General features: G+C 40.1%; 1 protein-coding gene across 1 annotated transcript in view; it reads left to right on the top strand.

The window, feature by feature from the left end:
* foxj3 (forkhead box J3) overlaps positions 1-13,517 on the top strand; it is a 116,544-nt gene extending 103,027 nt beyond the window's left edge. The window contains exons 8-12 of the mRNA XM_052075693.1: positions 4,083-4,487; positions 5,620-5,721; positions 5,806-5,997; positions 6,760-6,858; positions 7,765-13,517. Of these exons, the coding sequence (XP_051931653.1) occupies positions 4,083-4,487; positions 5,620-5,721; positions 5,806-5,997; positions 6,760-6,858; positions 7,765-7,877 (911 nt within the window). The 3' untranslated portion in view covers positions 7,878-13,517. The remainder of the gene's footprint in view (positions 1-4,082; positions 4,488-5,619; positions 5,722-5,805; positions 5,998-6,759; positions 6,859-7,764) is intronic.
* Positions 13,518-13,810: the final 293 nt, after the last annotated feature.

Below are 13,810 nucleotides of genomic sequence, written 5' to 3'. Positions count from 1 at the left end.
ATTTAGAAAACATTTAAATGTATTCAGATTGGTGTAGAACTGCAATAAATTTGATGATAGCGGTTTCTTATAATTTGACCCTGTCATAAATACTATATATCGAACTCAACTCAGAACACCTTTTAGCAATGTGTAAACAGTGTTCCCCCATGTATTCACGACTCACGGATTTACCTATAAATGATTTATGTAATTTATTTTTTGGAGGGGGGTGGGTGTCGGGGCTATCCACCAATTTTTAAAAATGTATTTATTTATTTTTTTGTGCTCAGGTTTGTTATTGTGCATTGTAAAGTGTCCTTGGGTGTCTTGAAATAATATTATTATTATCATTATAAATCTGTATGTGTGCGCGCGCGCGTGTTTGTGTGTGAGAGAGAGAGAGAGAGAGAGAGAGAGAGAGAGAGAGAGAGAGAGAGAGAGAGAGAGAGAGAGAGAGAGAGAGAGAGAGAGAGAGAGACTCTTAAATTTCGGCATGCTGAGCCACTGTGTGAGTCAAGTGAAAGGCAGCTGGACCGTCTCAAGCGTGCAGCCACTTAGACACGGGAGCCATATCCCATTAGTGTAATAGAACTGTAAAGTTTTCTTTCTCCGGTCCGAATCAGTTGTGGGGTTTGTAAACAATGTGCTCCCACAAGGTTGTTTGTATAAAACAACTTTAATCTTTTGTTTCTTTTTTGGAAAGTGCAGAATCAATAGTTTCCCTTTTTGGGAGGGGGGTGGCGTTCTTGAAGGATGGAGATAAGTGCCAATGTAGCATTTTGTGCCATTAGAAAGTACAGTGATGAATTGTGAGTTTAATCGATTCCCTGACTATGCTTGTAATGTTTCAATAATTTTAGTTTCAATTTCTGTCACACTTTCTCCTTCAATGCACATTGTGTTGCTCATTCTGGTATGTGCACCTACCTTTGTAAGAGTACAGTACAGTACTGAAGATATATATATATATATATATATATACTGATTAAAACAGCACGAATAAAGACAAAAATCGACAGTCTATGAAACTAGAAGGCTGTAATCGTGCAGAAAACATTAGTCATGTTAATTATAAAAAGGTGACTCAAGATTCTTTCGCACAAACTGTATATTGAACGTGTATAAGAATGACAACTGCAAACATGCTCAACGGGTGTTTCTCAAACATTTTCAACCAAGTCAAAGAAAATACTTAGCTCTCCAAGTCACGCCAACATTAAAATGCAGCAATGATGTAGGTTTGTGTGCGCATCAAAAACAAGGCAGAGACGTCATTCCTCACAAGAGTATGAAATATTATTGTAATCTGCTGTAACATGATGCAGGGTTTGATAATTAGGACCGCACTTCAATATAGGGAGGCCAAAAAACAGTCCTTTAAAATGTATTACAAGTAAATTAAATAAAAATTGGACCTAAATAAATGTTTCAGAACACACGGTGTAAATGCAAATGTATTGTACTGCACTAACACATTAAATACAATGGAACTGTAGTCTACAAATGTGCGTACTGTTATGGATTGGATATTTTAAAAAAGACACATTTTGAACTTCAAATTCATTGATTCGTTTCATACCACTGGAGGATGCCCACAGACCACGAGTGGCACACTTGGAGGCTCACTGTGCTAAACTAATGTTTTCATGAAGTTAACAATCTGACCTGTTAACAAGCTAAATGTAGTTACTTTGACATGGTGGGAGAAACTTAATAGCACCTGACTTGATCCTGTTAGCTGCCGATGCTATCGCTAATCTTGTTGCACTGCTGAAGCACACGCTGCCTCGCAGAATACAAAAGAATAGTTTTTACCCGAGGTGTTCCACTTGAGGCATCAAGGAACACTTTCTTTGGATTTTATTTTGTCGTAATGAAGCTGGTTAGGGAAAATGTATGACAGTAAAAGTGCACATTTACTTTTTTTATTTTATTGTATTTTTTTTAAATGTGGAGTATAAATGAAAGTTGTCTGCAATATTAATAAAAAAGTAAATTACAGCTTGATGAATATCTACTTGCACATCCTTAATGAGCTTTACCAGCGCCACTAGAACAAAGGCTGGCCATGGTGCAGCTTATTAAATGTGATTTCCTGCTTTTCTCCATCCTTCTGCGATGCTATCTTTGGACTACCGTATGTCCGGTGACCACGGGAATAATACGAGGACATCACATCTGGGAAATGCGTGTGTTTTGTGTCATTTGTCACCATTTTCTGTCATTTTATTGACAGAACGCTTATTCTGCTGTCAGTCACCACAGAGCCAGATCAAATTGTTTTTCATGCTCAATTCATTTGCCGGGGAGAACGTGCCATCCCCATCTCCAACATTAGGTGTGTACTGTGTATACAAGAGCAATCTAACGAGATTCAGTACAAGAGTTTGCTTTAACAATTGTAAGAATATGATTAAAAAATAATAATAATAATAACAAAGCCAAATATTACAAAACAACTCTCGGTATGATGCACACCAATTCATCTACAATTTTAGGAACCTACGTACATTTTTTTATGTCGGATAGGTGTTCTTGCATGTAGTATTTTGCATAAAAATATAATTAAATAAGTGTGATGTTCTCATCAAATTTTCATATAGATATGAAAAAAAAAACGGTTTGTTCTAATCAGATTCTCTGTATCAATGAAAAAGAAGGTAACGTGTCATTAGTTTTTGTTACAAAATATGCTAAATGTCTTGGTGCCAATTTGCTATAAAATGTCAATAGTTTCATGTTCCCAACGATTGCTCCGGAAAAGAAAACAATTAAAAACACAAAGTTGAATTTTTTTTAAAAAAGTATATTAATAACAATTTCTTGTTCCTATTAAATTTTGACATAAAAATCTACCAAAATGTTTCATGTTTCAATTAAATTTGTTCAAAATACTTCCATCAATGTTAATTGTTCTCATTAAACTTAAAGCTCCGTTTATCGAAAGAAAGGTTTTGTCTACCCCTAAGATTTTTCAGTCAGAATGTAAAAGCTGTATTTAAAGTACAAAAATGTTTATTGCTCCCAATGAATTTTGCTCTGACATATTCACAAAATGTTCTCTTAAATTATGCTACATAATGTTCAAAATATGTTATTGTTCCCATCAAAATTGCATTCAAACCAGTTGTGTACTAATAGTAGTTAGTTCATTATAGTGTGGGTGTGTAGTTGTGGGCGACATTATGGTTTCATGCCTAGGAACAGTACCACAGATGCATTATTTACCTTGACGGTTTGACGGTGTTGATGGAGAAGTACAGATAAGGTTAGAAAGAGCGACGTTGCGTCGTCGTTGATCAAGAGAAATCCCGTGACGGCGTACCCAGTGAGGAATGGTGGGACTACATGAGGAAATCTTGAGTGGCAAAGTCGGATCTCCGAATAATGCAAAACATTTATGAGGGCAGCAGAACAGTGCAGAGGTGTCCTGGAGGTGTGAGAGAGGAGTTTAAGGAGGAGGTGGAACTGTGTAACATTTGTTCATAATTTATGTAGTACACGGGTATCAAATCAAGTGCAGCAATTTAAATGATATAAATATGACATAATACAAAAAAATATATGATGATAAATAAACAAAACAAGCCACGGTGCAACTGCATCAGGGATCAGCTCTCAGCCCCTTCCACTTTGCAGAAGTGATGGATAGGCTCAAAAATGAGGTTAGACTGGAATCCCCGTGGACTATGATGTCCACAGATGATATTGTTATCTGCAGTAAAAACAGGGAGAAGGTGGAGGAATATTTAAAATAGTTGAGGCATGCACTGGAAAGGAGAGGAATGAAAATTAGCCAAATGTCTGATGCGTTCTGTCAGTCTCTGTTCGTATGAAGGAACATTTTTAAGACATTGGTGATGTGCAGCTGAGAGACAATGGCACTGAGGAGATAACATGACACAGAGCAAAAGGTGGCGGACACTCTCAGTAGGTTAGATGTTGAATAAGAAATGCAGTTCAGAAATAAGGTGGTCTCTTGGTTGCGAGTGATTTTATTGACCTTCATGTTTCTGAATCCACAGCGCAGCGGAGCTGGCATATTTGTGTAATAAATTGCCATAATTGTCAATAATGGCGCTGTGTGTTTTGCTTTCTAGGTCTGATGGGAATACCGTCAGACGCATCGCAGCAGACCCACACGTCCTGCTCCTATCAGCACTCCCCCGGCGGCGCCATCAGCACGCAGAACAATATGTCCAACAACCAGCCCAACAGCCACTCCAACAACAGCGGCCAGGTGCCCCTCTCCCACCCGGCGCAAGCCCACCCCGGACACGGCTCCCCGCACGCACAGCACCTCCCACAGCACGCCGGCCCGCACAACCAGCACCCGCAACACGGCCAACACCCGCAGCACGGCCAGCACCCGCAACAGCACCCGTCCCACGGGCAGCACACGCCACATCCCGTCCAACACGCGCAGCACGGCCAACACCCTCCGCAGCATCAGAGCCTCTCCCACCAGCCGCATCCGGCCCAGCAGCAGATGGCCTGCAATCCAGGTAAACTGGCCTGAAACCCGCGCCTTGTTTCTCTTCGCCCCATTCATCACGCACGCACGGACCAGAGGAGGTTGCTAAAATCTATTTTACATCTCATTTGTAGTCCCTAAGCGTGGAGAAGCAGTTCTAGGAGCGAAACAATAAATCATAGCGTTATTTATTATCTGAGGGGAGAACAAAGCCAAGAAGCAGCCTTGTTGAGAGGGTTTTGCACAGTGGACTGGCGCCTCCTTATGGACACTATGTACACTCATATTCATCATAAACGTACAGGCAGTATTAACCTCAGGCTGTTTTCATGAGCTGCGCGTTTGTTTAGGCATGTGTCACTAGGAAAAGTCGAACATTCCAATTAAATATTTCTAAAATAAATAAATAATAAATATCCCCCAGAAATGTTTGATGCTCAGTTCACATTCTATCAAAATCTCAGGAAGTTGTTTAATTTATTTCCCCATTAAATTGTACTTTAAAAATCTCTAATGAAAATCTTAAATGCTCACAATATATTTTGCTATCAGAATGACCAAAAGGTAAAAAAAATGTATGTTAAATCTTCAAAAATGTTTATTACTCAGAAGACATTGCTCTCCAAAGCCCCCCAAAATGTTTACATTTTCCTTGAAATATTACTGTCAAAATATCTCACCTAAAACATTGTTTACATTCAATTTTGATGTCAAAATCTTACAATATGCTATACCATAAAATTGTGCCATTAAAAATGGTCATAAAAATTGTTTGTTTTCTATTAGAATTTTTCACAAAATCTCCCCAGAATTTCTGTTTGATTAAATTTTACAGTGGATTTTGGCCATTAAACATTGCTCCCAAAATGTCCCCCCAAAATGCTTCTTATTCTTTAGTGTCGGAATAAAACTTTTTGGTGCCTGGTCATAAGCTTTAATGTTAGTTACATAAATTTAATATAACAGCAATCTGTCACTTAATATAGGATCACATTATGTTGTTGTTCTTTATATTGTAATAAAAAAAGATATTTTAAGTATAAGATTGCATTAATTATTAAACAATGGATCACATGACAAAAATCTATGTGATTGGCTCTCTGTTTTCATTTTATCATGCTGCCATATTCAATCTTTTATATTCTGCTGTTGATGTTTTGTAGGTTTACTCTCTGACTGGTACCCCAATCTGGATGCACTGAAAGAAACCTGCCGCATTGCGAGCAGCTATAATTGGGCAGATGTGGACCTGTCACCTTTCCAAGGTGGACTCTTTAGTAGCATTGGTGTAAAATGTCCAAGACAGGACTGTGGCTTAAGGGACCCTTTTTTCTCTTTTGCCTGCTCAGGATTACGAGAGAGTATGAGGCAGGCCGAGTTGAACAACTGGTCGTTGGAGCCCACACAGATTGCCGACCTGTGCTCATCCATCAACCAGTTCTTCGCCCGCACTGGTGTCATCCCCCCGCAGGGGACGGTGCAGCCGGCCGTCTGCCACGCGCCCATGCATCCAAACAAACCCAGCCAGCACCTGGGCACAGGTTTGATACCCGACACCTGTCTTGTGCCAACAGTAGTTACCGCACTTACTTGTGTTCTACCGCTTGTGTCATTCGTACACATGTGGATGCCACTTAATAATAAGGGACATTTTGCTACTAAAGCTGCATGATGCTTGCTTGCCAAATAGTGAGGTTATATTAAGATGCACTATTTTGCTTCTGGTCGAATTAATATAGTTAATCAGTAATGCAACACTAAACATATATTTTTGCGGTTACAAATGAGAGTGAATTCAAGAAGTGGACTGTTCAAGTTTGACCACATTTGTACACAATGGATATAGAAAGTCCACACACCCCTGTGTAAATGCCAGATTTTTGTGATAGAAAAACAGAGACCAATTAAGATAAATTGTCGTCAATTTATAACCTGTACAACTCAGTTGAATTGCAATATTGTAATAATAATAATAAAAAGAGGCAGCAGTAAAAATGAACAAATATGGTTGCACACTGTCGTACAACTACAATACAATACAATACATGCTGATTTATAGGATGTCCCTGTGTTGAAAAATTGACCAATCATTCAAACTTATGTTCAAAGCCATTCAGCACACATCTGCCACCATTTACGGTGACTGACGCCAAATAAAGTTCAGGCGTTCTCATAGGCTTCATTATTGGTGTTGTCTTTCAGCTTCCAATGTACCATTGACATGGTGCAATATGCTTGGGACTAGAAGCTTTCATGAGCAAAAAAAAACAAATGTCGTTTGCTATGCTTTTCTGTCTCGTCAGGAAATCTCTATATGGACTCCAGACAGAGCATGTCTATGATGGGGCCTCCGGGGTATCCCCACATGCCCCCCATGAGCAGCGCAGGACCCACTATGACTGGTAAGACTTAAGACCGGATTCTAAACTTGCCTCCAGTCTTCCTGTGGGGATTTTGCATCCTCCTATATTGCAAAAACATGCATGATTGGTTGTCAGAGTTTTTCTCGGACAAAGTTAAAGAAATGACTCGGCACACAGGGAAAATTGTCTTCAATATCGGCGGGTGGGATCTCTGAGAGCGAATGACGTGAGTTGCCCCGATGATCACACTCTCTCGCTCCCTTCCCACCAATTCAGACTTTTATTGTAACATACAAGAAAAACACTGCCCCCCGATATTTGCATACCGCCCCCCCGGTCCGGCCCCTCGGGAGTGATTGGTTACCTTGGTTTGTGCTTTGCACCACCGGTACGTTGGCGCCTTTCTGTCTGGTCTACACTGAATTGACGTGTTGCAGACTTTGCGGACGTCAAATGTCGCCTGGGCGCACCGGGTGTTCTCAAATCGCTGTTCCCCAATTATTCATTCCCCCTTTGTGACCGAGTCTAGCCATCTCTCCTCTGATCGCCCACCTGCATTTACGTGCTAATTGTGGACTTCAACAGCCCTCTGGCCAGGTGGCACCTTTATGCACAGGCATTTGGGGGTGCTGGATACACACCCAAACGTTTAGATGTGCCCAAATTAAATGAAACTTTAAACATGATACAATTTTGCTCATAGATTCCTCTAACATTTGTTCATTGAAAACTCACAAATTTCATAGATCTGAGTGTGAGTGCTTTGAGGTGCATCTGTGCCCTGCAATTGGCTTGTGAGCCGTCGAGGGTGCACCCAGATTGTCGCCCAAAAGTCGTCTGGTTGGAGATTCCATGTTAGTCGGACCTCAACTGAGTAAAAATGCTGCAGAAAATGGATGGATTGAAAACAAATGTATTTGTTGATGCTATTTTCTTACTTCCCAGGACACCATGCTCAGATGAACCAGCAGCACATGATGCCGAGCAGAAACTTCCAGATGCATCGCATGCCAGCCGATGACATCCAGGATGATTTTGACTGGGACTCCATTGTGTAGCCTCCTCTGATATATATATATATATTTTTTAATTTTACAAACAAAAGGAGCGGAGAGCGAGAAGAGGAGGTGGTAGCCAGAGGAAATCAGGCTCGGCAAAAAAAGGCCATGGGAGGGCGAGGAGATGGAGGAAGAGGAACACCACCCCACACATAACCCCCTACTCTCCTTCTTGGTGGGTGGACATTCGACGGGCTGCCCTGAAACAGTTTTACAGAACCAGAAAAAGACAATCATATTTGTGGGACAGGTCTCCAGCCCGCCCCTCCCACCATCCGAAGCAAGGGCCTTCCAAAACCCCCGAGCCACACCCACTGCCCCCAACTGTTTAGCCCCCGCTTTTAGCCAAGCCACTCCACCACTGTTCTGTGATTTGAGCTTGTGATTCTTCTTCTCGTGTTGGCCTCAGTTGCATCGTGGATGAATTTTGCTCTTTTTTTCCCCTAATCTTTTTATTGTTTTCTAAAAGAAACGCTGGCTGCCTCTGTGAGTCATGTGACTGTGCTCGATGGTGGAAGAGGGCCCCCATGTGGCTGGCGTTAAAGTTTGGATTATGCTAGCTAATGTTTTGAACAGGGTTTAAGAAAAAAGTCTTCAAGGCCTATTATTAACAATGTAAAACCAGAGAATGAAAACCAATCAGTGTGACCATACCAAGGAGTGTTTGGGCCACATTGAAAGGGAAAAAGAGTAAAAATGCAGGTTAAAAGTAAGCCTAATGTTCTAAAGCTGTATTTTGTATTTTAATTTCACTCAATACGATGAGTGTGAAGCAGCAGGATACCAAATGTTAGTTTTGTGTTCAAAGGTCTAGACACATCCATGTCCATGTCATTCTGTCCATCAATATTCGTTTAGGGCAGTGTTTCCCAACCTTCATTGAGCCGATTTACATATTTAGTAAATGTCAGAAAAAAGGTACAGTATATCAACAATCTGAAATATTGATAATCTCGTCTCAATTTATTCACATTTTTACTTATTCAGTATAAAAACTCGGCCAGTTTAGTAGAACACAAGTGTGTGGACACACTAATTAATAGTGGAAGAGCATTTCATTGTTCAGACGATCACTATATGTCACTGGCATTGATAGATGAACAAAGATGCATTACCTATAGTCAATAATTAAATATTTAGGACCAATTCAGTAAAATTTGATCATTTCTCGCTCTTACCGTGGTTGGGAATCACAGCTTTAGGGATGGGCATTGTCTTTGATTCATTGATGTTTAACAATTGATGGTTGATTAGTTGTGTCTGGAAGCGATGGAGGCAAAATGGAGTGCACTTCCTAGGTGCAGTTTGCAGAAATGCTGTCAGTTATCATCTACATCCATGTCGATGCATTCCTTACTATTTTCTGCCATTTGGATTTGTTATCAGTTATTAATAGAAGGCTAATTTTTCCGAGAGGTGATCAAGGAAATGCCCATCCCTAATTCCTTTTTATATCTAACAGCCTATTGATCATTAAAGTGCGTCAACTCTGAGAAGCAGCACTCTAAAAGTGAAAAGCTTCACATCTATCTGTAAAATTAAAACAGAATCCTCTCATAAAATATTGCGACACGTTCTCAAGAGTAAAATGCTACAAATGTTAGTCTAGCTAGCATTAGGCTGGAGAAACTACGAGTTATCTTAAAGTACTCCACTGCCTCCCCTTAAGATTTCATTTAGATTAAAGCTGCTACTGCACGACCTTTGAGCACAACATCCATCCATTCACAGCGGAGTGAACGAGACAATGACAAATGACTACGCTTTATGCTGAGCTAAGCAAATAAACTAAGATCATTTCCTAGGTTAGGATTAGTTTTCGATCATGTGATGAATATTTTTTTGTCCGCCACGTTGAAGGTTGAGATCTGGAGGATAAGATAGCCGACTGAATAATTTTTTATCCGTTTTTTATTTTCTCTGTCTAAATATAATCAGTTAATATCAACCTTGTTGTCATTGGAGATACTGTATGTCTAACTGGCATACTAAAACTATTCCACATGCAGGGTTGTTTTCTACATAGATCTATGTTTCAATTAATTTTAATAAAATCCATAGATTACAGTGCATGTATGTATCATGCAATTTCTAACTTTGCCAAACATTAAAGCTTACCTTCAACAAACCGTTGAGAACAGACACAGATGTTCGGGTATCTGTCGGCATTGTGAGAACAATTTATAACTGAAACTGAACTGAACTTAAATTGGACTTAAAAAAATACAAATACATCATGGTTATATGATACACAGTTTGATTGTGTGATTGTTTCATATGCCACGAGAGGGAGCCTCTGCACTAGTAGTGGTACTCGTACCACACTCAGAATCACTGGTTCAGGGGGTTACTTAGGTTTAAAATTTGGCAAACGGCTCGCACTTAGTATCCTTGTCAGACAGCTAAAAATGTTAACTCTGATTAATGATCAATAGGCTCTATACTTGCCCTTTAAACATGTGTCACTTTGACTTATTATATATACTGTGTGTGTGTATATGTATACACTGTACGTGTATATATTTACACATACACACACACACACACATATATGATTTTTCAACAGCTTATGATGATAATTTATATTTGAGGTTTTGATGGAAGAACAACATTTTTTTGCGGAAATGCACACAAAAGAAAACAGGGTGACTGTAAGTTCTGGAAACTTCTATATTGGATGGGCGCTAAAATAACAATACATTCAATTTCTCATACCCTTGGTCATAAATATGGGAACAACAACACAAGCAGCTTTTTGTCATACTCTGCATCCGTTTTCATCAACCTGACATTGAAGTTGTGTCTGGCTCTTGTGCAAGGGATGGCCATTTGACTTCCTTGATTAACTACAATGAATTTGTAATGGTTTTAATTGGATGTGAACAATCAGTGAATTCTGAATTCCTTTTTTCATCTCGCTGTTGTATCAAACAGACTAATGCTGCCCAGAGGAGTCAGTTCCCATAGCTAACTTCATGTTGTCCTTTGCACAGCAAATGAGTTTCAACCCAGTAGTGACAACTCCGTTTTGCCTCAATATCAACAATCAGTTCCACACAATCGACGGAGTTCATAGTGATCAATCAACTAATCGATGATTATGCGCATGCTGAATTTGTCTTCCCCTAACAGAGGCTGGTGGCTCACCTTTCCCATGATTCCACACCTGGGGATTGAGCAATCCATCCCAGGGGATGCCATTCGACCTCCGTTTTACATGTATAAATAAATAAATAAATAAACAAACAAACAAACAAACATGGCGGTCCGGTAGTCCAGTGGTTAGCACGTGGGCTTCACAGTGCAGAGGTACCGGGTTCGATTCCAGCTCCGGCCTCCCTGTGTGGAGTTTGCATGTTCTCCCCGGGCCTGCGTGGGTTTTCTCCGGGTGCTCCGGTTTCCTCCCACATTCCAAAAACATGCATGGCAGGCTGATTGAACACTCTAAATTGTCCCTAGGTGTGAGTGTGAGTGCGAATGGTTGTTCGTCTCTGTGTGCCCTGCGATTGGCTGGCAACCGATTCAGGGTGTCCCCCGCCTACTGCCCGAAGACAGCTGGGATAGGCTCCTGCACCCCCCGCGACCCTAGTGAGGATCAAGCGGCTCGGAAGATGAATGAATGAATGAATAAATAAACACACACACAACCAATTGCCATAGAAATGAATGGATTTGTAATTATTCTGGTCCAGAGTGAAACTAACTGAGCACCAAGATGATTTATTCATTGTTTGGAAACATTTGTCCCAACATGCTGACCTATTCCTTTAAAAACCCTCTAAAGTGAAAATGCATTCTTCATTTTTTATAGTTGTTGAAAACATGTGCAAAGACTGAACTGAGAACTGTGAAAAGATCGTAGTAGATTTAACGTTAAACAGTTTTTTCGCGATTTTGGGTTCCCTCTTTTTATTATGATTCTTCTTTTGTTGGGGGGGGCATTGGGCATAATTTATGCCTCCCCACAATGTCGCAGTTGTGACGTACAGCGAGCTGGGTTCACAAATGTCTGCTGGTGTGGCTGCTTTAGAGCGCCTCATTGTCAGCCATGAGTATCATGTCGCAGAGATAAAGACGAAAGAGTGAGGTAGGGGAATTTTCTTCATTTAAAAAAATTATTATTGTTTTTTATACTTGACAGCCAGCGCCTGGACAGGTTTTGCCGCTTTAGAGCGCCCTGTTGTCACGCAGATATATTTTCACAGCTCAAACATGGAGTAATGTGTAGATGTAAGAAGATGCTCGGCAAAATAGCCTCAATTTTTCCAGGATGTAGTAGAAGTATTTGATTAACAGTTGAGAGGGGAGTGGCACTCCCACAACATTCAAGAGCAGACATTGGCTTCATTTGTCATGATTTAGAAGCCTCATTTAATATACGTGCCACTTTCATTTAAATTTGGCAAAGTCGTGAACACAATTCTCTGTGGTGTGTCAAATACAGAACACATTTTTACTTTACAGGGACTTTGAGACATACAGTCTACCCATTTAAGATAAGGTTTTATGACAATCATTTTTAATAGTGCTGAGTGTGCAAAACAAGAAAAAAAATACAGGGATGGGCACTTAACTAACTCTTCAGATTGTTTTTGGAGCTCACCTTCCCATAGTGGATGTCATTTTGCCTTCTTTTGACAGACAGCACACTTGAGTTTTGAGCCAAGAGTGACGTAGTGCACTCCAATTTGCCCCAATCGCTTCTATGACTCAACTAATCAATTCAATTGATGGTTGCGTACGCCCATCCTTCTTGTGAAATTTTATTGAGGTAAAATTTGTTTCACTTCTTCCAGGTGAAGATTGAAAACATTTTTTAAAATGTGGCTTGACAAAAAGGGACAAAGTGTAAGAAAAATGACTGGATCACTTTTTGTTGCTTGAACGATTGTGTGCGTACTCAAGTGCGTTTGATGGTGTGATTTAAAAAAAAAATTGAGGCAGAGTCAAAGTTTGTTTTTACTTGCCAGAGAGATTATTTGGGAGATTTGAACACATTATGAATGAGGAAAAAAAATCCCAGTTGGGGTGGTTTTTCAAGAGCAGCCATCATCATCGTCCTCGTACTGTCAGTTGAAATGAATGGTCGTTTCCTTCAGTGCTGGTGTCGTCTTGCTTGTACATAATTGTCTTTTTCAATCACACCCCCCTCCTTTTTTTCCTTTAGGGGGCAGAGGGGAATCCACGAAATAGACGAGGGAGGGGAAAGAATATTTTGTTATCGTCCAATCAGAGGGTGACAGTATGTATATATCTATATTGTATATATGTGATGAAAATGCATTGGCTTTTTTCGGGGTGTGTGTGTGACACTACCTTTTACCTGTACTATGTTTCTACATTCAGTGTTTCAGTGTTGATAATATATATTTGGTTTGTGTTTCATTGTTTTTATTTCGTCTTTGTCATTTCTTGTTTGTTTTCCTCCTACTTTGCCCCTTTTTTTATTTTAAATTGCACGATTTATTACTTTTGCTGTCCGATGAGGTGACACAGCTACTCTTTGTATTCGTTTAGTGCTGTAAAGTGTTATTAGAATTGTCAATACCACCTGAAGCCACCCGTACCCAAGCCCCCTCCTTGCCCAATATGCATGAATGGCACTTACAAGAAATAAAATATGGTAACTTCACTGTGGAATGTTGTGCTGTTTGAGCCTTCTTCGTGAAGACATGTAATCACCTCCAAGGCATAGGACACATCTTTAGCATGACATACTTTGCTGAGTCACTGGAAAATGAACACAGATTACCTCCCCCAAAATGCCTCTGAAAAAGTGAAAAGAAATGCTAGTTTCAAGCCAGGATTTCAGTTAGATTGCCAGGGTTTCAAGTGAAGGGTTAGCATTTGAAATTATGGTTTCAGTCTTGGGTAATTGAGTCAAATTGAGGTTCCAAAGCAGGGTTATGTTTTCATGTCGGACTTCAAGCCTG

The sequence above is a fragment of the Hippocampus zosterae genome, chromosome 9, assembly GCF_025434085.1.
Source record: "Hippocampus zosterae strain Florida chromosome 9, ASM2543408v3, whole genome shotgun sequence".
Classification (NCBI taxonomy): Eukaryota; Metazoa; Chordata; class Actinopteri; order Syngnathiformes; family Syngnathidae; genus Hippocampus; species Hippocampus zosterae.
Note: the sequence above shows the minus strand (reverse complement) of the source record. Positions and strands in the feature narration are given on the sequence as shown.